The 23,822-nt window shown below is 40.5% G+C and overlaps 2 protein-coding genes across 7 annotated transcripts; one reads left to right on the forward strand and one right to left on the reverse strand.

Moving 5' to 3' along the window:
* Positions 1-1,687: 1,687 nt before the first annotated feature.
* On the reverse strand, positions 1,688-5,703 carry NDUFB9 (NADH:ubiquinone oxidoreductase subunit B9). The gene is made up of 4 exons (XM_080378392.1): positions 5,547-5,703; positions 4,958-5,150; positions 2,932-3,045; positions 1,688-1,945 (listed from the first exon to the last, which is right to left on the reverse strand). Exons 1-4 carry the CDS (start codon positions 5,630-5,632, stop codon positions 1,814-1,816), a joined length of 525 nt encoding a protein of 174 aa, XP_080234518.1. The 5' UTR covers positions 5,633-5,703; the 3' UTR covers positions 1,688-1,813.
* Positions 5,693-23,446, forward strand: TATDN1 (TatD DNase domain containing 1). 6 transcript variants are annotated; one of them, XM_080378385.1, is made up of 12 exons: positions 5,693-5,756; positions 6,951-7,094; positions 7,598-7,647; positions 9,599-9,662; positions 10,859-11,002; positions 11,105-11,147; positions 16,585-16,670; positions 16,791-16,831; positions 18,212-18,288; positions 18,985-19,055; positions 19,973-20,099; positions 23,188-23,446. In XM_080378385.1, exons 5-12 carry the CDS (start codon positions 10,861-10,863, stop codon positions 23,288-23,290), a joined length of 690 nt encoding a protein of 229 aa, XP_080234511.1. In that variant the 5' UTR covers positions 5,693-5,756; positions 6,951-7,094; positions 7,598-7,647; positions 9,599-9,662; positions 10,859-10,860; the 3' UTR covers positions 23,291-23,446. The 6 variants fall into 6 exon arrangements, with proteins under 6 accessions (XP_080234511.1, XP_080234514.1, XP_080234510.1 ...); XM_080378388.1 differs by having other exon boundaries at positions 5,703-5,756; positions 6,951-7,016; XM_080378384.1 differs by lacking the exon at positions 5,693-5,756 and adding an exon at positions 5,767-5,947 and having other exon boundaries at positions 6,951-7,016; positions 22,043-23,446.
* Positions 23,447-23,822: the final 376 nt, after the last annotated feature.

Raw genomic sequence — 23,822 nt, forward strand, 5'->3', positions numbered from 1 at the left:
GTATTTCCCTTTGAATTTTGCCCAGGGCTGGTCCTGGCCTTTCACAGTCAGGCTAATGCAAGTAGGCGCTAAAGCAAATCAATGTTTTTATTTTAGGGACACACCATGCTGGTAGCGCAGACCCTGTACTGGAAACCGTTAACAAGTTAGAAAAAGGAACACAGGTTGGAATTCTTCCTACAAACGAGTGTCTTAAGTGTGGCAAAACAGCAGAGGAAAGCGCCAATACCCACATGGAGAGAAGGCACAGCTCAGAGCGGAGCTGGTACCAGCCCGGAGGTGAGGGATGCGCTCAACAGCTGCACTGGAGAAGGGCATGCCACAATTCTGCTGCTGCCTCTGGGCTAACAGAGTGCAGAGAACAGATCCCACTTCCTGGCAAGAGTGTTTCAGCAGTGGAAGATGTGATGCTGTTTTCCTGGAGGTTTTGGGGGTTTGTTTTTTTGCGGTTTTTTTTTTCAAAATTCAGGTGTATTTTAGCACATAGGCTTACTGGAGAGAGCCATGTACGATTTCTAAAAAACCAGCCACCTTAAAGCATTTTCTAATACCCAAGCTAAATATGTTTAGTCCTCAAAACAGAAGTCAGTGCCTTTGCCATCTCTTGTTATCTTTAAGCCTTAAGTTGGAGTTCATGGGAAAAATTAGGCCCTAGGGTTAAACACAGTACAAATAACTTATGTAATTAATAACTATCTGGAAGCCAGATAAGGTAACCCAAATCTCCTCCCTTTCAGCCCTAAAAATGGAAGAACAGCAGAAGAGCCAGAAAGGTTTTCCTACGAGCTTTTATTAGGCGGCTATATCCCATTTGTTCTCTTACAGGGCAGTTAGTCAAAGCATTAGTAAAATTTCCTGTGCCTTATATCCACGTTTTGGGATTGCAGCCACAAGCAAACAGCTTTTTATACCTACTCCCTTGTACCACGTTGCTTGTGACCAGTCAATGAGCATGCAGGAGCCACATTGCTCAGCAGGCCACTTGTTCTGATACAGCTCTCTAGTTATCTAGGATTCCATTTATATGGGGATGAACTTTCTTCTGGTGCTTTACAGCAATGTTATCCACACCAGCAAGAATGCACAACATTGTAAGGAAGGCTTACGTCTTCTGAGATTTGATACCTAAGTGAAAAATGCAGTGCAGAGTCCAACACAGCGGGGAAGGAGGGCAAGAAGTCTTTATTCTTTTGCAAGGCTAGAAATAGGCTCATTGCAGGAGCAACCAAAGCCCACAGCTGCTGCTGTCAGTATCGTGAAACTCCTGCTTTAACACCTCACCTGTAGTGTCAAATTCCAAGTTACGGGGCTGAAATTATTGGGTTTTACCCACTGTCTCCACAGTGGGAGACCAGCTCTTGCCACAGTTATTCCCAGTTTAGATGCTTACCATTCCATCCAGCCCCCCAGTAAATCCACTTCTCCCACCCCTTTACTTTCGTATCTCTTCCCTGGGAACATGAGGTTTTATGTGGCCAATTTTTTCAGTCTCATAGTTGACTTTTCCAACTCCTATTGCGAAAGCTGCAACAAAACTTGCTCTGGGGTCAGTAAGACTTCTTCACAGGCTGCTGACTGTTCTGACATTTTAGGTATATAGTGTAGATATGGTATATGTTAACAGCCATCTATTTTACATTGCACAAACTGGAAGTGAAGCGTGCGCATGCTATAGAAGAAGAGTATGTCAGAATAATGCCTTCTCTTGCTTTATTTGCGTTTATTTTGTATTATTTAGAGTAGCATGTGATCACTGGCACGTCAACTGCCTACAGAAGATAAACTGCTTCAATTCTCACATGAAATAATGCTTTTACATCGGCATTTCACGAGGTCTTGTAACATAGTGCCACCACAGGGGTGGCAGATGCCCTTCCTTACGTGCTGGAGGCAAAGCTTCAGTTTTTGGACCATCAGCTGGAGTTTCTTCTTCTAACTGCTTAATCTAGAAGACGAGACATAAAATCGCTTTAGTACATAAATGCACATTTCCAAAATGTAGTTTTCATTCCGTGCCCAGGCAGTAAGCTAAACTGGCCCCCATTTCAGAAGGGGGTAACCACACTAATGCCTTCAGTTGAGACAGGTTTCATGTTTCCCAGTATTCACTTAAACTCAGTAATCATTGCAGGCTCGTATTACCTAATTGAGAAGGAATTTTTAGGAGTAAAAAGCGATTTACAAGAGAAATTATACATAAAGAGGTCATTATTTCCACCATTGCTACATTAAACAGACTGAATTCTCTTGCTGCTTGGAAAGCTGCCACATAATACAATTCTGGAACAACTTCCAGTCCAGTCCATAGGAGACATCTATTTCTGCATGCCACCAACAGCCCTTCAGATCTTTTCAATACAATTTTCTTGAAGCAGCGCAAGTGCTGGCTGCCACTGTGTTAATTCTAATGAGTACCAGCCATACTACATACGACTATTTCTCTACAACTGAATTAAAGAACTATTCTAAGAACATCAGCTTTTCCCAACTGAATCTCAGTTTAGGATGGCCAGAAATTAGACTTGATTGAAAGTGACTTGCCACAGTGTTCTGTCAGTTGGCAAAGGTGCAACCAAGTGTCACAGTTTCACAGCAGCAGAAGCGAAATTCTCTGGTGACTAATCTCCTCTCATCCCACTCTGGAATTTCTTTTAGCAAAACTGCTACAACAGCCCTGTACTACCTGAAACATGGTTGCAGGTTCAGCTTTAACTTCCCATTCCCTTCAAAGCCTTCAAGAAGCTCGAACTGTGGTCTCTCTGGAGGCATTTTAGGTCAAGTCAGTGTTTCACACTGGCAAGCATTCTAATAAAGCAGATTCTAAATGAGCCCACAGTAAGCATTCGATAATTTTTCCAAGAACCCATCAAAATGCCACACAAAGTACTTGTGTGCTAAAGAGGCTTTACTGTGCATCGAGCGAGCACTGACCTCTTTATCCCAGCTTTCCTGCTGCAGCTTCTTCCATTGCTCTCGTTTGGCAAAGTAATCAGGATACATTGCCTTCTCAGATGGATGCCAGTAATCCAAGCACCATTCAGGAAGCTGTTCAAGAAAAATTTAAGTTATATAATCAGGTTTATATATGGAATTATATATAGTATACAAATAGAAAAGAACTAAACGCAATCACTGAAGCCACTATTAAAATGGATAAATAAACCAGGAAATAAAGTACTATATAAAACACCATTAAATAGCTACTTGGCTGTTAACAACCTCAAGGCACTGCATGGCAGAGGTCAGTACTTCTAGTCTTTGTTTCACACATTATCCCAAGTCATAGGAAGACAACATAGTGATTGGCTTAAATGATAGCACAGACAAGTCCCAGGTCACATCAGTTTATTCTAAAGTTCTCAAATTAATTCCATCATGTGGAAGAGAAGATCTCATTTCTTCCTCTCCTTCTCCCAAAGACAGCAGATTAGAGACCCTTTCCTCCAACTATTAATTTATAATGAAAAATTTGTGGTCTTTAGGATCTTTGTATTAGCCTGACCTCTAACATGTCCAATCAAGAAAAAAGTGAAATTTAAAATTCTGCAACAGTGTATCACTAAATATTAACATTTTAAAGATAGGAACAATTATGAACAAAACCAAACCCCACCAAAAACCACAATTCTTAAAAAAAGAGAATTCAGAAGTTGCTCCAATACCATCATTCATCCAGTAACATTTACACTTCCGGTTTCCTGCTGTGATTTCCATCACCGAGTAAACCTTTGACTGAACAGAAATAGCAGGCCTGATAATAATATTTAAAAAAAAAAATCCACACACCCCAAAGAATTAAAATTATCAAACAGCCCGAGATCTAAAAATTACATTTTGTAGCAGCACCCACAACAGACGGTTACTGATATATCAACACATCAAACTCCTGTGACAGCCATTTTGTTAAAGGACAGTTTTAGCATATCAAACAAGGCAAAGAACAGAGAACATACATGAGTTTCTGTTTTTATATAAAGACTAATCTTGACCATTTATTGCTCAAATGGCCGTTTTTCTGCCCAGATTCTCTCACTATTACCTCTACTACTGCTAAGACCTGCAACTTTGGCATAAGCTTAAGTCCTCCTCTCCCCTTTTTCACTCACATGTGGGTTTTTTTTGCCTCAGATAAATCTACAGTCTTCCTTTCACATGGCTTCTGATGCATAAAGATCTCATCGGATCTATTCCTGTGTCAGCACTTTCTTCAAATTCAGGAGAAAATGGGTGCGTACACTCTCTAGCTTAGTATCAACTTCTTGTAATACATTAAGGGAGCCAATGCAAGGAAGTGAAAACCCTGTGTTCTTCTACGAAACCTGTTTCTTTACTCCCAAAGAGAAGAATCTCAGGGGAAAAAAGGCCTCTAGAAGTGCCTTAGATTCTAAAAACATGGCTTCTATTTTCAGGCATACCGCATATCACACAGCAACACAACAAATACAAAAAATATGTATCTGGCACTACAGCACATGAAGGGAAATGATAAATTGTTCAATTACTCAAGATGCTGGAAGAATGATGGGACTGAGTGAAGTCCCCCAACAGCCAAGCCATCATCTGACAAGACCAGATTAAAACCAAGGCTGTGACCAGATGGCAACACGACGGGCAGCACAGCTTCCTCCGCACTGTTTACTCTCATAGCTCAGCTCCAACTCTTCCACTATGCCTGCCTGACCCGCCGTGGAGCTGCTTCCATTTGGCAAAAGAGCTGATGATTATCCCAGTAAAAAGAAGCTAGCTGTGTTCAGACAGACCAATAAACTCCATTTTCAAGGATGAGACAAGCAGGACAGCTTCTCCCATGCAAGCAGCACTATGTTTAGCAGTGCTGTACTAGAGAAATGATACTGCTGAGTGAAGCTGCAGCCCTATGAAAGTCCACTTAATGCATTCTACATTCACTAAAAGAATGAGGTAAGACAGTAACACACAACTTTATAGGCCACCTTACCTTGTAGCACTCGTATCTCTCATAGGAAGTGCCCCCAGGGGAGTCAGGGAAGATGTACGGCTGAGGATGCTGGTTTGCCCAGAACTCCACCTCACCTGCCTTCAGCAGCTCTGTAGCTTTCACCATATCCTTCACATCCTTGTTCTTATCAAATCGTTCTCTCAGGAGGCAGGCAAAGTAGCGGTACTTGTGTCTACAGACAGAGGTTACACACAGCGATGTAAGTTGGAGGAAAACACTAATCACATACGGAAAAAAAAACCAAAAACTTGGCAACATCACCAGTCACCCCTACCGCAAAAAACAGCCTCTGAGGAGCTCCTGTTGGTGCACCGTCCTTTTTCTACGACAGGCACAGGCAAATGACCCTCAACGCTTTTCTCTCACCCATTCAACCACGCCTAGGGCAAGGGAAGGGAAGAAAGGGAAGGAAGGGACGAGGACAAAGCCCCTGCCAAGCTCAACACCCCGTCTCCGCGGGGAAGGCCGGCCACCAGCCCGCCCCCGGGTACGCGGGCAGCTGGGAGGCCCCGCTCCCAGGAAGGCCAGGCCTCCCTCTCCCCAGGCCCGCTCCCCTCGTCCTTCTCACCGGTGGATGCACCAGGACTCCAGGTGCCGCAGGGACTTCTTGTAGAGCCGCAGCACCTTCTGCTGGTGCGTCAGGTAGGCCGCCATTTCGGGCTGCCCTACGCCTCACCTTCGCGCGCGGGGGCCGGCGGGAAGGCGGAGGGCGTGGCCGCGCGCAGGCGCGTCGCTCGCGCTGCAGCCGCCGCCGCCATGAGCCGCGCCAAGTTCATCGGTGAGGGGAGAGGCAGAGGCGGGGAGGGGGGATGTGTGTGTCTCGGCCGGCCGGCCTGGCTGACTGGCTGCTCCCCTCCAGGGCCTTCCGTACCCCGCCCGCTGCCAGGCTGAGGCAGACGCCGCCGCCTGTGCTCGCCGCCCGCTCAGTGAGGGGCCGAGCGCGGCGGCCGGGGGGCGGCCCGCTCTTGGGTAGGTCCTGCCCCTCAGCCAAGGCTGGTCGCCTTCTGTGGTCCCTCTCGGTGGCTTCGGGGAGATGCAGGCTGCCTTTCAGCCTGCAAGAAGTGTTTGGAAAGGGTTCTGCCGTCGCTGGGGGCTCCACTCAGGGCGCTGAGGGGCTGCTGCGTGGCTCCGCAAACTTACCCCGAAACTCTGGGTTTTCTGGCCGCCCCTCATCCCCTTTTTGGCATTGGTACCTTAGTCGTGGTCGGTTTCTAATTGTATGGCGTTGGCTTCGTTGAAAATGTTGCTATTTCTAGCGAATTCGGCGGGAAGTATGTGAATAACTTCAGAAGGTCGGTTCAGGTTGAAGTTTCCGTGTGACTGAGCAGCCTAACGCTACGTGGAAAATTTCCCTTCTCACTAGAAACCTCGCTAGAAACGAGGGCTCTGGCAGCTGCGGAGGTGGCTGTTCCTGAACCCCGGGCTTCAGTCCTGCTCCGCCAGGCTGCAGCGCAGGGAGAGCCCGGGGAGCCGGGCAAAGGCTGGAGCGGCCTCGGTCCGTGACTGCATTGCAGGCTGTCTGGCTTGTGCAGCTTCCAGGCTGGATGGTCCTGGGCAGTAGGGAGGGAAAACAGGCACCTTGTATGAGGTGGTCTGCTGCTTCCCCCATGTAAAGGTTGTGTGTCAGATGCTGTGTTTCTCCTTCCCTGTTACTGCTTGTTGGAGTAAACCTGTATTCTCACATGGAAAGCAGATTTATTTGCGAAAAACAGTATATGTGTGTTTGCTTTGGTGATTCTGAGGGCATCTTAGACACTCGTAGAAGTCTGGAGTTGTGCAGAGGGCCAAATTTTATTTTTCTGTTACTTCTAGGAAGCAGTAAACTCAAGTTATGCAAGTAGACTCATGCTTAAGCTTTTTGTGGGCTGTCAGTGTGTTAGTTGGGGGCTATTAAGATACGCTAGTTGGTTAATGCTCAGAATAAAATGTAGAGCGACTGTAACATCTAATTTCTGTCTTTGTTTTTTCATAGATATTGGTATTAACCTGACAGATCCTATGTTCAGAGGAATCTACAGGGGAACACAAAAACATCAAGGTGAATGTTTCTTTGCATCTGCTGAAAGACAGGATCACCTTCATTAAGATAGAAACCTCTTGCATGTCAGAACATGAGGTTAGAGTTTTTCTTTTTTCTCTTCAAAAACTGGATGCCTGTTATTTACTAGTGCTTGAAGAAGAAAGTGTGATAAAATAAGTTAGATGTTCTAATCAAAATACATTCTTTTAATTGTAATTAAGCTGCTATACAGGTACCTCTGCTTCTAGAGCAAAATGAACAGTGGCTGATCTGTTTATTTTAGGATTGCATGGAAAAATTGATCTGAAAATATGAACAATAAACTATCAAAGTATTGCATTGCTGAATCATAGTTACTAATTATAGCATGCTTTTTTTGCTCTCATGGCCTTTAGATATAGATGTAAAACCAGGACATCCCCTTACTTGGGATTCAAATTGGGTCTTCAGTTATTGTCTTCAAAAGATCAGTCAAGTGTGGTTTAAAGATTGCTTGATAGGCATTTTGACTGCATGAAAGAGATTTTTACTTGAAAAGTACTTAAATTATGCTGTGAAACCTCAAGTTCAATTTATGACATCTTTATGTGCTTTTGCAGATGACTTTTTGGATGTGGTAGAGAGAGCAGTCAAAGTTGGTGTTAAAAAGGTAATTTCTTATAATAAAATTAATTTTATATTTTAAACTGCTTTATAATACTTTTGTTTTTTAGTGCTCTCCTATTAAAAAAAATGTTTCTGGAACTTGCAATGGAAAATGCAGTAACTTCCTTCGATAGCATAAAGCTAGTGTTCTGTGCATAGTGTTGTCTTTGATTTGCACAGATCACTAAATGCTGATTATTGAAGTTCAGAGCTATGTGATGTGTATGTAGAGTTTCTTTTGTACAGTTTCAACAGAAAGATGTTCTCCTCTGACCTATTGCAATCAACTAGTACATGATTTTCCGTGTTGTATTATGGGTACCACTCCTCCTTGTATCCTGTGTGATACCTGACAGTTAATTGCTACAGATCAAAGCTCAAAAATTCTTCTGATCGAGATACTTCAGATATTTCTATTTGTAAAGGAAACTGGTAATTGCAGAAGAGCTGGGAGTGCCCATAAACTCTTATACAGTTGAGACATCAGAATGTCTGCTAGTAAATACCGGCTTACGTGTATTAAAACTTCATCATTATGTGCAGGTTTGTAATTCTTAGCTTGAAATTGGTATTTTGAGCTGTGTGCCACACTCCTTTAGTACAGCCTGCCTATATATCTCTCTCAACTTCTTAAATTGGCAAGGCAAAAACATGAATTAAAATAGAATACAGTGCATACTGTCACATACTGTTCTACTGTACTAATAAGGCTGGTGGATTAGAAATAAATCCTCCTCTAGAAGAGGAACAGACATCTGACAAGTTTCCTGAAAGACTGTCATCTGAGGAGTGGGAAATAGAGACAAAAAGAACAAACTCCAGTGATGGAGAAGCTACCACACTGCAGCATATACAGAATCATTGTCACATTTACTGTGTTTATATGTGTTGTATAAGAACAGTTTAATATTTATAGCACCCTCTGAAAGTAAGTGGCAATTTTCTATTTTATCATCAAAAATAGATTAGCCGCATAACTTTTCAAAGATGCATGGTGGATACAGAAATGGAATTCAGAAATTGCCTGTCCTTACCTGTTTTCAGTCTTGCTACTGGCCTGTATGGTGTCAGAAGTTTGTTCCATCCCAGACTGTTTCTACTTGCCTAGAAACTTAATCTGTTTACTTGAAAATACTTTATTTTTCCGTATAGCTTCTGATTTATGGTAATTTTCTGTGAAGTTTTGCCCTGTGCTGTATGTACACTGAGCCAGTTTCAGCTTAGTTTATTTTTTCGGTGATGCTGTTGGGATGCATTCATGTGTAACTAAGCATACTGCAGAAATGTCTGGCCTGGCACTGACTGAGGCTGGTGTATTTTATGTGTAGGGATAAGAGTTGTCCAAGAACAGTGTGGTCATGATTTATTAGGACCTAGGGTGCAAGATTCTGCAAGTGGTGGTTCAAAAAGCACTGGAAGCAACAATTCTGGTGTGATAACCTTTGATCTTAAGGTAAAAATAAAAGATCAGAGCCAGAAATTCCTAAATCTGTAATACTTAGTCTTGATACAGACTCCTTAGTTGGTTTATCTGCTTGCTTACTCATGTCTTGTTTTGGTTGTTTGGGAGTTCTTAGTTTTTCCACCTGTAAGGCAGGGAGAATGTTTCTGAATATTATTTCTTGAATACAAATAAAGCTTTTTGGGTCATTGTCTAATGAAGGTAACATTGCTGCAAATAGAAGTATTTTACTCATTTAATGGTTTAAATACTTAGCATAGAAGATACTTGATAAAGAAAAAAAACATCAGGTTTTGGTACATAGTATATTTACTAGCTACTGAAGACCATTGAGGTTTGTTACTGATTTATGAAATTTTGTTATATATGTAATAGTAATTGTATTCTGATGTTCTCTGTCTAGATTCTTACTTATATCTTAGTGTTTTCTTAAACATTCTGTTTGATGTTCAAAGAAGAACATACTTCCTGACAGTACTTTTCTTCTTTCAAGTTTTTGATTACAGGTGGGAGTCTACAAGATAGTAAAGATGCATTGCAGCTGGCACAGACAAATGGTATTTTCATTTTGAACTTATACTGTCAGTCAAAAATATAACCTTCTCCACTCACAGTTCAGAAGGACCCTGCCCTTGGAGGGGTTTTACAGAATCTCAGATTAAAATGAGAAATTATGTTTCAGAATGGGATGAATGCATTGTGTATGAGTTTCTGTGTGTTGCTCTTGAGATCCATGTGTCTTGGAAGGAACTGGTCTTTCCTGCAGTTTCTACTTCTAAATAAAATAGAAATTACAGGAAATTTCTGCAATAAAATTTTTTTTATGAGGGTCTGTTCTATAAATAAGATAGGATGCTAATATGGTGTGGAATATATGTTTTTTGGTGTGTTTTTGTTTGTTTTTTATTTACCAGTCTGTCATGACCAGCTTGGACAAGAGAGGTATCTTTCTCTTCCTGGTTCTCCAAGTTTTCCCTTTCTTCCTGTGGAAAGGAATGTCTCTTCTTTTTTCCTTAGGCAGATATCACTCCACTAATTACTTAACGTGGTTTAGTTCAAATATGTATTTGAAGTGTAATCTGTGAACGGAACCATAGAATAATTTGAACCTGAGGAGGTAATTTGGTCCAACCCAATCTACCTCTACTTTCATCAAAGCAGGACTAGCTTTAATATTAGGTGAAGTTGCTCAGGGCCTTACATAGTCTTTCCTTCCCCCCACGCTTTTAGGTTCTCCATAAAGGCACTTAGGAGAAATGTTAGTTTTGGCACTAAAGTGATCTAGATTAGATACTTTGTTAAATCAGGCTAGATGTTGCTTGGGATATTCTGTAACAGCTAATGTAGAGGCACATGAGGGAAATAGCATGCTGTCTGCAAATTGTACAGCTGAGGATAACCTGATGCATTTTGAACAAAGTGTCTTTTCCAGCCTCAACAACTGTATGATTTATTGAGGGCTGCTCCACCAGAATATAATTCAGCTTTGAGTTGCAGTTTTGGAGTACACTAAATGTCTGCTAAAAAGAAACACCCCCACTAGAGATACTGTCTGACATTTTTAAAGCCGAAAATACCTCTCTAATAAAATTGCTACCAAGATAAAGATGGTCAAAGGGAATTTTCTTTTAAAATTATGAGCAATAAAAAAAAGTCCATATACAGATACGATCTGTACTTACATAATTTGTTGTGTGTGTGGTTTGTTTGTTGTTTTTTTTTCTTAAAACCTTCTAATACTGTCTTGCTTTAGATATGTTTTACAGTACAGTTGGCTGTCATCCTACCCGCTGTGGAGAATTTGAGCAGAGTAGCCCTGAACAGTATTTATCTGAATTAAAAAATCTGGTTGAAAAAAATAAGACAAAGGTAATAGCAGTTGGAGAATGTGGCCTGGGTAAGTGTTGTCTTAGTACTTCTTTTTTTTTTTTTTTTCTAGACATATATTAAAAAAACTCCTGCAATACTAAGTGGGTTTTTTTGTTCTTTCTGTTTGTAGATTTTGATAGATTAGAATTTTGCCCAAAGGACATCCAACTCAAGTAAGAAACTTGTAATGAATATAAGTTGACTTGTAGCAGTTTACAGGAGTGTTTTCTATCTTGTGTTCTACCATGTAGCATTTTGTCAAGTATAGACATGCAATTTGCAGGGTTATGTTGGGGTTTTTTTGGTAAAAATGGGACTTTAAAGAAAAATGCCTACATTCAAGTAGTGCTATGTGCTAAATTTTGCTACCTGCCTGGTGTTGATTTAACATGTCTTCTTCTGTAAAAGTGATCAGAATTTGTGGATTTCTGGGTGTGACAGATGTTCATTCTTGCTAATAGTGAGAACTCTTAGAGACTCATGGGGAAAATAACTGTAACACTTCAACGAGAGAAGAATTGGGTTGTTCAGTGACATGCATGGGGAAGGGAAGAGAACTGTCAAAAAGGGTAGTCAGCAGTGGGGAAAAAATGGGCTTTTAGTAAGGCAGGTGTTAGCTGGGAGCAGGTAATTGAGAGCTGACAATAAAGGTAGTCTTAGGAGCTGCAGAGATCTGTGTTTTGAAGTAATATATGCAGCTGTTGAGGATGAGTGGTTTAGGTTGTTTAAAGAATCACCATCAATGTTACTAGTGAAGATAGTTTTAATATGAATTTGTGGGAGTGTGACTTCAGAGATTCAGTGGCAAAGTTCACACTATTACTTATTGCATGGATGAAACATACAAAGGAGAATTGAGCTAGAATGATTTAGATACAGACTGGAGACACAAAATGGTAAGGGAGACCCTCGCGTTTAGTCATGAGGTTCAGAGTAGACCCCCTTGCTTTGTAAACTCGTGACAGGGCTTAGGTGCAGCTAGGTCGAATCTTAGTCTCAGACTTGGTCAATGGTTTGTGTCTAAAGGATGTTTAAGGTTTATTCAGAGCTTAAGGTGGATCTCAAGATTTTAGCAGCACTTAATCATTGATGAATTTAACATTTACAAAGCGAATCAATAGGATTTACTGCAATCACAACAGTAACTTAATTATAGATAGGGTATCTAAATCAGTTCAAATGCACACAGACATAAAGAGGAAAATGTGTAGAGATCTCTTATGTTTACAAAGGTATACCGATTAAAATTTCCCCTCTAGTTCAGTGAAATACTGACTTTGAATACCTTGGCATTTCTCAACCAGTGAAGGGTTGAGCCTCAGCGAGTGGGGGTTTCAGTCCAGGCCCCATCAGCTTTCGGCGATGGTTCTCCAAACTTCACAAACCTGCGAGTTCATGAGCTCTGAGAGGTGTCCCACATGCTGGTTGTAGCCCGCTGCAGTCCAGAAGAGCTCAAAGGGTCTCACTTAGGACCACTGTTCATAGGGTTAGAGATGATTGGCTTCAGTCATGCATAAATTTCCATCCTGGCCATAACCTGAGCTGGTAGGTTTTTCAAAATTCCAGTGTCAATGGTACCATCCCACTTGGGCAGCGATTTGTGTCAGGAATGTTCCAGGGCTATCGGGAAATGACTGATTATCTCCACTCTTGTTCCCTACCAGGAGTTCCTGGTACAATCAGTGCCATTCTCCACCTCAGCCATGCAAGAGTTGCTGGTACAGTCAAGGGGTGCTTAACTGCCCAACTCGTGACTCAAAGGTCAAGGCCTGATGAAGATTCGTGAGATCCTAGAGCAGCCCAGGGGAGGAGGTGAAGTGCAGCACAAGAGCAGCATAGCTGCTGAATGGAAAGAAGCTAGCACAGCCCCTAAAATGAGCTGGCGTTCTTGTATTGAGAACTTCTGTCCACAGAGGGAACTGCCTGAAAGATACAAGTGATAAATTCATTTAAGAGGAGTGATTAATGGACTACACTTGCAGGTTATTGTTCTGAGTAAATTAGTCACTGGGGGGCAGTGGTTAGTTGTGCGTTTTTTTCTAATTGCTACAGGTTAGCAGTAGGTAGAGTTAATTTCTTCATAATGCTACAGTCATACAGTAAAACATTCAGCAAAGTGGGCAGAATTTTTCCTGGTAGAATTCAGTGTACACAAATTTCAGCAAAGCACATCTTGAAGCGCAACCTGTTTCTTTGCTGTGGCAAACTAAACCACTGATGGAATATCGTATTTTAAGATACATACAGCCTTGATATTATTGGGAGGAAATAAACCCCACCTGATTTCCTTTATCCAGTGGACTGAAGCTGAAGACCTGTAGTGAAGAACTTCTAATTGGGTGCACTGAAATTGGGTTGTAAGGAAAGAGGTGACAGGGTAGAAGAGAAGTCAGTTTTAAAGTGGTAGGTGAGTCCTTTCTAATTAAGGCTGATAAAGGCTTTCTATCATTATATGAGCTATTTCAGTAAATTATATGAAATACATAAATCTAATGTCTAAGAGATCTGTTGAGAGCCCTTGCCGGAAATTGCAGTTGGCAGGACTGATTGAAAAAAACAGAAAGCAAGAAATATGCGGGAGTGAAGAAATACTGAAAGCCTCCAGGACAGATGCCTCCAAACACTGTGTTTGTAAATTCCGTGTTTTGTAAAAGGACAGCATTCTCTGCTTTTCGTCCTCCATGTTTGTGAAACATGGTCAAGGTTTGGGGTTGTTTTTATTTCTACTAATTGAAACCTACAGAGTTGGAGTCAGTCTGGCTTTCCTGACCTTTAGCAGACTAGGTAGTGAGTTTTTAAATCAATATTCCATGTATGCTTGATAAATGAACTAAAAAAAGGAGGGCATAGTGTGAAATGTATGGAGGCAGTTCCTTGGGTTTCAGCTGATCTGTAGTTGAGGTGCTGCAGCAGTCACTGGGATAGCTAGCAAGCAGCTGCACAGTTACCCGGTGGAAGAGCAGTATGGCAGTTTCCCAGTGGGTATCTGAGCGTGACCTTTGTTTTGTTTAATGTTTAATCATTATTTTCTAGTTAGTTATGCCGTGTTTTCTTCCAGATAATTTTCACCTGTAAAAATGAACATGGTTTTTTATCCTTTTTTCTGGGATTTAAAAGCTGATAAAGATGAAATTCCTTTGTTGTAGCATACCTGAGGACTTCTTTTTCCCTCGGAATTTTTCTTCATTCACATAACTTTTCCAACAGAAAATGGTGATTTGAATGGTGGTTAGGTGAAGGTACCGCCTTTATATTATGATGAAGGTCACGCTATAAATGGACTAATATGGAAGCTTCACTTCTGCTGTACTACTGGGAGGGATTTGTGGGGCGTAGTGACACAGTAACAGGTGTTTTCTTAAACAAATTGGAGGGGGCGAACAACATCACATGCACTGTAACTCTTACGTCATTCCATAATTGTTTGTCTGGAGATCTACCTCAGCAAGGGTTTGCTTCAGCTCCTTTAGTGTCTTGATCCCAAATCTGAAAAATCCCACAGCGTTTGACCTTGATGATCAAAACTAAACCTGCAAACAACCATGCAGAAGTATTTCCAAACTTCCTTATCAAGAACCAACACAGAACCAGCATATATTGAACGACAGTCTAGTTGCCCAAAGAGAAAGCTTGTTCCTTAAGCACTGGAACTAGTAAGGTTTAGTTTCCTAATGACTTACTTTGTTACCATTCTGATCACTGTATGTCTGGTTTCTTCATGCTTTTCCAGGGTTTCTTATGCTCTTTCTCTGCACCCCACCCTTCAGGAACTTGCCTTGTCAAAGAGGGGAGGTGAATGGGGTAGTAGCAGCATGTCTTAGGCTTTATTGTTGCTAGGATTAGAAGAAGCTTGAGTTGCTTTTCCGTCTGTAGGCGCACTCAACTTTGTACTTTCAAGACCACAGCCCTTCTCCAAATCAGATTGAAATTGGCCAGTAGGTTACTTAGGAAATTATTTGCAGCTCGGTCTCTAAAACCTCATTCCCGTATGAAACAAGTCTTCTGTTTAAACAGCCCACACCAATAATCAAGCACCTCTAGCTGTTTAGCTACAAGAGCAATCATGAGTTGCAAGTAAATTCATATTTAGTCAAACAAGCTAAACTAAGCACAGTATCTAGACAAAGAAGATTCAAAGTATGTGTAATTCATTCTCCTGAATTTTTGTGTCAGTTTTTAATGTTGGTTGATTTCTGTTCCACCTGTTTTATCTCAAAGATCTGCACTGATAAACAGCAAATTTATTGAGAGGTATCAAACTGTAATGTACAGAAGATAGTGAAAATTACACAAAATGAAATGACCAGTTGTATTGGCTTTTTATTTTGGGGGGTGGGGTGGGGAATGTGCATCAAACTAAAGGCTTGATGTTCCTTTTTCCTGATTGTTATGTGAATCATACGCAGCAGTATGTGGGCGCTTGATTTGCCTTTGAAATGTGACTGATATTTGATGATGGAAATGCCCCAGTGCCCTGGACTGTTTTTAACAGCAACACATAAAGAAATCAGATACGTGCATATAGCCCCAGCCTGTTGGGACAGGCAATGCTGTTTTCCTGCCTTGTCCAAATAATGTCATATTTCAAATCGTATATGGATACTGAGTCACCTATGCACTTTTGGCCTTCTGCCATGCATACATTCCTCTACTGTGTTTCCAGAGCATTGGTAATTTACATGCTTGGGTGTAGCGTGGCAGACAGAAATGGTAAATGATAATGCTTTTGGAGCAGAACTAGCCACAAATGGCAAGTGATGGGTTAGTTCAGTGCTGATTAGTTTCCATTGGAAACTGCACTGGGGAGACTGGCTATCCAGTTAACCTTCCCTCTGCCCACATTTAATGTCTCTTCATAGGATAGCAGCCTCGCTGTTAGCTGCCCTTTCAAAGGGAATACTAGGAGTAGGAAGTAGGAGAGAGAGAAAAAGGAGTAAAAAGGAGAGGTTGCAGGCACACTAAGGAGAGGAGAGGGAACAGTGGAAGACTTTGAAAGCGTGAAGACAGGAGGCAGAATGGGGCAGAAGTAAGATACCTAATATTGGTATTTGTTCCACCCCAGGAGAGGAAAGACTGACCTTCATGGAAAGGCAAACAAAACCTCTGGATTCTTACTGTAGAGGTCAGCCAGCTGTGATGCAGTTTGGCCCTTTGAGGCTATAGAAGCATGCATAGTGCTCCCTCACTTGCCCCCTCCCCCCGTTTACTAGTGCTTCTTGAAATAGTGGTCTCTGTGTGATCTGCACTCCAATTCCTGACGTTTCAAAACTTTGTGGGAAGAACAGTCCGTTCCTCTTTCATTAAAAATAAATAGATAAAAATGAACTCCACCGCCCACACTACACAAGAGTACATGCTTAGCATATATATGTGTGCATTCTTCAGTAGTGATGCTCTTGGCCACTTACCTGTCTTCCAGCATAGATCACTACTATGCGAATATACCATGGGAAAGAGTTCCTTTTAAATCCTTGCACAAATAACAGCTTTTGCGTGGCAAATCCATTAATTCAGTCTTTAGTTCTGGAGGACAAAAGCTGGAAAAAACTCTTCTGCTGTCTATTTGCTCTTACACTGAGTTGCTGTTTAAAGGTGATTTTTATTTTACAGGTATTTTGAAAAACAATTTGACCTGTCAGAGCAGACGCAGCTGCCCATGTTTCTCCACTGTAGAAACTCACATGCTGAATTTTTAGGTGGGTTTTGTTTGAGAATTTCATATTCAGAGCAAATTCTGAGTATGAAAAATCTGGAAGCCTGAATCTTTCACCTTTTTTATAAAGCTGTTTAACATTTTTATTTGTTTTGTTTCATAGACGTAGTGAGAAGAAACAGAGATAGATTTGTAGGAGGTGTGGTAAGTATGGGCTTCAGTGTAGCATTCATTTTTACATTTGCACATGTGTGAATATTGTTGCTTAATACGCAACTTCTTGTTTGTCAAGAATCTGGGTATTCTTCCTGTTTAAGTTATTAATTAATGTTTTCCAGAGCCTTCTAGTATTTTTATTTTTGTTGCTTATTCAGCAGTTTTTTTGCAAGGTAAGAAGATAGGCTGAGAAAAATCTCTGCAGCTGACATGAGCAGTTTTTCTTGGCCTGCCAGAAGGGCAGTTTAAGCACCTTATAATTGACATTGGCCTCTTCCCAGTTCTTCAGTGTCTGTAACTGCAGTCCTTTCAGACCACAGATAACTTAAGATGTGTGTTCCCAGTGGAAGCTGTAACCTCAAGCATTTGCTTCTGATATTGGACATAATTTTCAAATTAGATCCAGGTGTAACTTTTGATTACTTTATGTCTTTAGATATTCAGACCATGTATTTTAATTTGAAAGCGTAACTGGAAAAATTTGGATGAAATGGTTAGGAAAATCCAGCAATGCTCTTTCAGGTTTCCGTTATGGTGGGGCGGGGGGTTTCCAAAAGTAATAAATGCTTGGGTTATTCTGTCATACTCACATCAGATCATACTTCCTACAATAATACCTCAGTCCCCAGGTTTCCCCTTCGTTACCACAAAAACCTTCTAGCTCAGTACTTTGCATGTTGTGCTCTTACATAATACCTTATAGTCTCTCCTTCCTTCCTTTCTTTTTTCTGCAAAACTGGTGACTAGTGGAGAACTGACAAGCACCCTCTGCAGCTGACTGTCCCCCTCACAGCATGGGGAAGCAGGCAGTCTCTTTACACCACTCAGGCTGAGAAGCTGTGGTTCCCAGATGCATTACGCTCTTTGTAGACCTGCCACTTGCCTCTTTAGTCCCTGACATGACCAAATAGACTGTCTCTCTAGCTCAGCGGACTAAAATCTCTGGAGAATGTAACGCTGCTGTTACTATGGCCCTGAGAGTGCTCTGCAGGGAATTCTGAGGAAAGAATGTCAAAATTCAGTGTGCACAAGATTATTTCTTGTGTGTGGTATCACAGCTATCAGCTACAGGAAGTTCCTGGGGCAAAAGCGGTACCACTGGATAGGCTTTTTCTACACATTTATCACTAATAAAGACACGATAACTACTTCTTTTGCAGTATTCAAGGGGCTTCAGCCTGAACTGTGCCCAAATTCAGAATCAACTGAGCCATGTCCATATATATGTTCATATTGATGTGTAATGCATGCTATCAAAGGTATTTGTGTCACAAATAAAGCCTAATACGTACCTTTAAATGATCGGAGTTTTAAATGAAGTACATATATTTGTATGTATGTGTGCATCTGTATTTATATATGTTCTAGGTACATTCTTTTGATGGCACAAAGGAAGAAGCAGCAGCTATGATAGATTTGGATCTTTATATTGGAATAAATGGCTGGTAAGTTCCTTACAAGAAATAAAACTATTGTAAAATGTCAGCTGTAGTGTAGTGACCTCATTGCTTTATTTTAAACAATGAGGTCAAGTTTGCAAAGCTCACGACTCTTAATCATCTGACAGATTTAGAGTTGCACTCATTAGTCTGTAAGCCATAAAAAGTTCTTAAATTACAGCTCAGCAAGTTAATCTAGTCTTAGGTCCATTCTACTACCCTCAGGTCAATCCTTGCTTGTAAATAAATAAGGTTGTTGAACGTAGAACCAGTCCTGAGAACTGTTTAAAAAATGGTGTAATTTTAAGCTGCCATGTGAAATTCAGGAGTAATGCAAATGTAACCTGAGCAGCCTCTCATCTGCTGGTTATGCAGTCTGAATTTTCAGCAGCTACCTGGCCAAAAGCCAGCCAGCACTGCTTTATAAGCTGCATGGATTGCCGAGGCCAGGCGAGCATGGGCAGTGCAGGCAGGGGTTCTGCATGCTTACTGGGGTAGGATGGCTTCATTGACTTAATTATCCAAATCTGCTGTTTTCTGCAAAGTTTGAATGTACAGGCAGTACTTCTGAAAAGGGAAGCAAATTTTATTCACAAACGAAATTATTTAGAAAGCTGCCTTTGCTGCAAAACATTTCTAACAGGCAAAGTAATTATTTTTGGATGCTTTTTAATTTTTTTTTAACCAAACTGATTTTTCTAGCTCGTTGAAAACAGAAGCCAACTTGGAAACACTGAAATCAATTCCTAGCGAACGATTAATGATAGAGACTGGTAAGATTTTTTTATCGTGGTCAGTTTGTGACTTAAAACACTGTTGGGCAACGAGATACGCTTGTGTAACAATGATAAGGCAGAATCAAGATCTAAGGAGTTCAGAGTAGAAAAAGGACTGGCTGTTTCTCCACTTGGGAAAGCAGTGTACAGGTTCCAGAAATACTCCTTTCTAGCTTTCTGCTGGAAGAACTAAGCTGCTGTGTCAGTTCCTGACATTGCAGGGGAAGATGAAAAGGACAAATTGACAAAGCCACATTTTTAAATGTACCTAGGTGCCAGAATCCTGCTTGAATATCTTTTAAAATCTAGCTTGCTGGAGATGTGCCAGACACAGGGCAGTGACTATGAGCTTACCACTGGTAGCAGTAGTGGCATTTGGAAACAACTGCTCTTTAAGTGGAGTAAGGAAGAAGGCGGCTTGAATTCCCCTCTTGGCCTAATAAGCAGTGATTTTAATGGACTAGGTATGCATTCTTTTTTTTTTTTTTTTTTGGCATGTTCATTTCAGTTTTCAATAACTAGCAGTAAGGACTGTACTTACAAGTCTGGGAAAACCACCAAGTGCCTAAATCCTTGAATTTATTTGCACACGAAGTATAGGCCTGTTATACAGGAATTTTCTGTGGAACACGTGCAGTCTATCTAGCTGTCTTTATCAGAGGAAATTAGTGTTATGTACTATTGTTGCTGATATTTTAAAAATGTAAAATCCTGAAGGTAATGGTGTGGAAATCCAAAGATTATAAGATATTAAATTGCCCAGATCTCGTGGATTCCATTTTGAATTGGAAGTCACCGTTAGAAAGAGATTGCAAGAACTTTGGTCTGTGGAAGTGGTTGGTTAAACTATCTCATCCTATTCTCAAATGATCGCATACTTCTAATTCTTTTTTGTGTTTTCCAAATGAAACTAGATGCACCTTGGTGTGGAGTGAAAAATACTCACGCTGGATCAAAATACGTTAAAACTACATTTCCTACAAAAAAGAAATGGGAAATAGGGCACTGCTTGAAGGACAGAAATGAACCCTGCCACATAATGTAAGTGTACTACTGTACTATTATTTAAAACACTTAAAAACTCACAGGGGAAAAAATGGAAAAAATCAGTTCACTGGAAATGTAGTAAATAGAAATGAATTCTAAATATATTGACACTTGTGGAAGGTTTTGCTTTATAGGCTGTGGAAAAATTTAAAAAGGCTAATTTTCCCACTTGCAATTCTGGATATAAAAAGCTCCCTGAAAATGAAACCAGTACTGGTTTTGTCTTTTCACTTGATACCTGGGAGAAGGGGTTAAACCCTGTAAAGTAACCTGACTTGAGTAACTTTCACTCAGTTGTTGCTTAGTTATTTTTACAACTGATACAGCACTGGAGCTGTACAGCCCTCTGCAGAAGCAGCAGTACTGAGACACCGAGTAGTCCCTGTGCCTCTTATCACACTGCCTGTGACATGAACTGCCACGTCAGTCTGGCTGGGGTCATTTCTTCATTCTACTAATGGGCTTAAAAACACCAGATCTGGTGATGTTTAGATACGAGGAACAGCATTCAACATACAGAACAGCAAAAGCAAGCTCCAGGGGCTTATGGGCAGTTAGAAAGTACAGAAGCAGCTTTTCTGCCACCTTTTTACACACTTCCTCACAGAGGTATGATAAGCAGGAATAGTTATCATTGTTCTAGTGAAAATGTTCTCTCCATTAAATAGCACTGATAGATGAAATGCCTGAATTTTCACAACGGTTATTGAAGTCTGGTTAGTAAGTTATGCCAGTCTTCTCGGTCATCTTCTCGTCATCAGCCCTCTGAAAAGAAAAAGCAATTTGGGCAGGTTTCTTCTTGCTGTGTAGTACATGAATGAATTTTCAGCAAATAAAGCTCACAGCTGTACCTATCCAGGTGCACAGCCTGTTTACTTGATCGGAAGTGGGATTTTTCTTTTTTTTTTTCATTGAAATATCTATTTCTGTGAAAATCTGTGTAAACTACCTGTTTGGAACTAGCTTATGAAATAGTGCTCGAGATAGTACTAAAGAATCTATGTATTCAGCAAGGTATCGTTAACAAAAGTTTGAGAACTGAAGGGAATTCTGCTGCTTTTTTGGGAGACCTGAAAAAAACTGGAAGACCACTGATCACACTAGAAGCATAGTTTAAGCTGACATGGTGACACCTCCTAGCATTCAGGTATATTTCATGCAGTATGTCAACTGTAGTACTCCTTTGAAATTGCTTTTATTTGCATTTTAAACATGAAGTGCAGACATCAGCGTGGAAGGGCTCGATCAGTATTTTAAGACTTTCTAAGGTCAGTCCATGATTTTGGAGTAGGGGAAGAGATTAACTGAGAACAGTTCCCTGATCACAAGTGGAGGACCTGTATGTCACTGAACAAGGCTATTTCAGCAAGCGTGCAGGTGTTAAAACCACCCGTGTCTTTGTCTGCTGCCCTAGTTGTAGCTTACAGAAGCGTTTCAGAAACCCCTGAACTGTAAATGCACAGAGTCTGTCCTAGAGCAGTACACAAATGCTATACTTCAGCTTCTGCTTCCTTTTATAAAACAAAATCTTGGTTTAGTTCAGCCTTATTTCAAAATTACTGTCCCTTTAACATTACCCCATACTAATTGTAGATTACTAACTTGAGAACCTCTTAAACTTCAGAAAAATCTAAGTATGGTAACTGAGAATTGACATTTTGTGACTTTTCAAGTAGCAAGATCTGTGTGAGGGGAAAGTTAAAAGACTCAGGCCACAAAGCGTGTGCCATGTTTAGGGTATTTATACTGTTTAATGTAGCTCAGTTGGCAGGAAGAATTTTCCACCTATCTTTTTGATGGTACTGAACACCTTTCAATTTTGATGGGTATGTTTCTGCTTTATATATATTTTTAGAACTCCACTGCTTACCTTAGAAGCTATTTTAAAAAAAAAATTTAGCTACAAGAGGCTTTTTTTTTTTTCTTTCCTCCTTCAGCAATTTCATATACAGAGTGTTAGAGTAACATGGAGCATGCAACTGCATCCAAGTGGGGATGGATATGTAAGACCTACCAAGACTCTTCAAGGGTGAAATTCTTTGGTATTTGTTACTTGTTTCTGTAAGATGAGATCTCAGGCCATCTCATCTGGAACATCCCCTTAAATCAAGAAGCTGTTTGGCTACAAAGCTGCAAAGCACAACAGTGGTTATGAAATGGGCTAAGTCTGAATCTACGAAAATACTTGCATTCCAGTAACCGTTAAGAGCAACTTTTTCTACTCTGTCTTCCTTAAAGACAGTTTTGCCATTGCGTAAGTTAAGAGGCAAGATCCAAAAACCAAAACCACTAAATCCTACCACCAAGCTTGAGGTGCTTGCTCTTCAACGAGAAATTTTTTTTTTCTACTACTAGGAAAAAAAAATATGAAAGCGTGATGCATCTTAGGAACTATGTGGAATACTGGTGGGGTTTTTTTTCCAGAAAGACAGATATAACATCAAGAAAGTAACTAGACGAAAGATAGCGGCTTGTTTTTCTGTTCCTTAGTGTTAATGCTGTTCATCCTATTTCTTTTGCCTCTTTTTCCTGGTTTGTATCAAGGCTATGGGCATTCCAGGATTTCTCATTTAACATTTACTGCAAAGATCTGAATGCATTAATCACAATTAAGCTAGAGAAGGGGGAAGTAGGAGTAAGTTACTATGGCAGCTATACTGTCAGGTAAGGCTGTATCTGGAATTTAGAGTTTGCCATAGACCAGATTTTTTTCACTGTATTCATCCTGCAGCTTTAGCCTTGAAAGGCTAACAAATTTCAGTCTGAAAAATGAAGACCATTGATAAAGACACCCACAAAATGACACTTTCTTTGAAACAGAAAGCTGTTTAATTACCTCCAAACAAGAGTCAAAAGACCAAAGATGAATCTGTACCAGTGAGCAACCAGTGTTCAGTGTAAAGGGAATGGCAGTTAGTGACTTAAAAGTGAAGCTACTTGCATATCTGAGCACCCTGCCCTGTTGCTCTCAGCGTAGGTTTTTATGGTTAATCTTAAGTGACTTGTACATACACATGCAGCAGTCTGAAGTATATTCAGTACTGAGTTTCAGAGTTTTCTAATATTGATCTTTCTTTTTTAGTCAAATACTGGAAATAATGGCAGCAGTAAGAGAAGATGACCCGCTTGAGTTGGCCAATACTCTATATAACAACACTATTAAAGTCTTCTTTCCAAATATATAAAGTTGGTTTTCTTACATTTATTCAGCATAACTTTAGTAAATATATTGCAAAAACTTAAAAATTAACATATCTGCAAGTTCTTATCAATGGAAGCCAATATGTAGTGATTTTTTTTTTTTTAAATGGTAAAAGATTAAAGCTGCTTTTGAAAAAGGTGTTCTGCATTTGTGCAGTTTTTCAGTTTCCCTTTCATAAAGATTCAGGATCGATTTCCAGGATAGCCCAAGCTAGCCATTCTTGTTAATACCTGTATGCGTTACAAGGCTAACACCAGGCTGCCGAGTTCACATGTAGAGCACTTGAAGCTACTACTGGCAATTCAGAATGTTTAACACATCAATGGCATGCTTTACTACTTTACCAGAAAGCTTAGCAGTTTCATCTTTTGTTCCACATACGCAAATGCTATAACATTAAGTCTACCAACCTAAGTATTTATTTATTTTTTAAAAACACAACTCACTAGTTTTCAGCGATAAAGCTTTGCTAATACTGAATTTGTAAGTAAAGCTGCTTTGGCTCAGGCTTTTCA

The sequence above is a fragment of the Falco punctatus genome (genome assembly GCF_963210335.1).
Source record: "Falco punctatus genome assembly, chromosome: 3".
NCBI lineage: Eukaryota > Metazoa > Chordata > Aves > Falconiformes > Falconidae > Falco > Falco punctatus.

Excerpts from the sequence above, each read along its gene's own strand:
- TATDN1 (XM_080378383.1), top strand. The coding sequence starts at position 5,788 with ATGTGTGTGTCTCGGCCGGCCGGCCTGGCTGACTGGCTGCTCCCCTCC. Across the intron at positions 18,289-18,984 it reads TATATTGGAATAAATGGCTG|CTCGTTGAAAACAGAAGCCA; the intron begins GTAAGTTCCTTA and ends TGATTTTTCTAG. Across the intron at positions 20,100-23,187 it reads AATGAACCCTGCCACATAAT|TCAAATACTGGAAATAATGG; the intron begins GTAAGTGTACTA and ends TTTCTTTTTTAG.
- NDUFB9 (XM_080378392.1), bottom strand. The coding sequence starts at position 5,632 with ATGGCGGCCTACCTGACGCACCAGCAGAAGGTGCTGCGGCTCTACAAG. Across the intron at positions 5,151-5,546 it reads GAGTCCTGGTGCATCCACCG|ACACAAGTACCGCTACTTTG; the intron begins GTGAGAAGGACG and ends CTCTGTCTGTAG. Across the intron at positions 1,946-2,931 it reads AGGAAAGCTGGGATAAAGAG|ATTAAGCAGTTAGAAGAAGA; the intron begins GTCAGTGCTCGC and ends CTCGTCTTCTAG.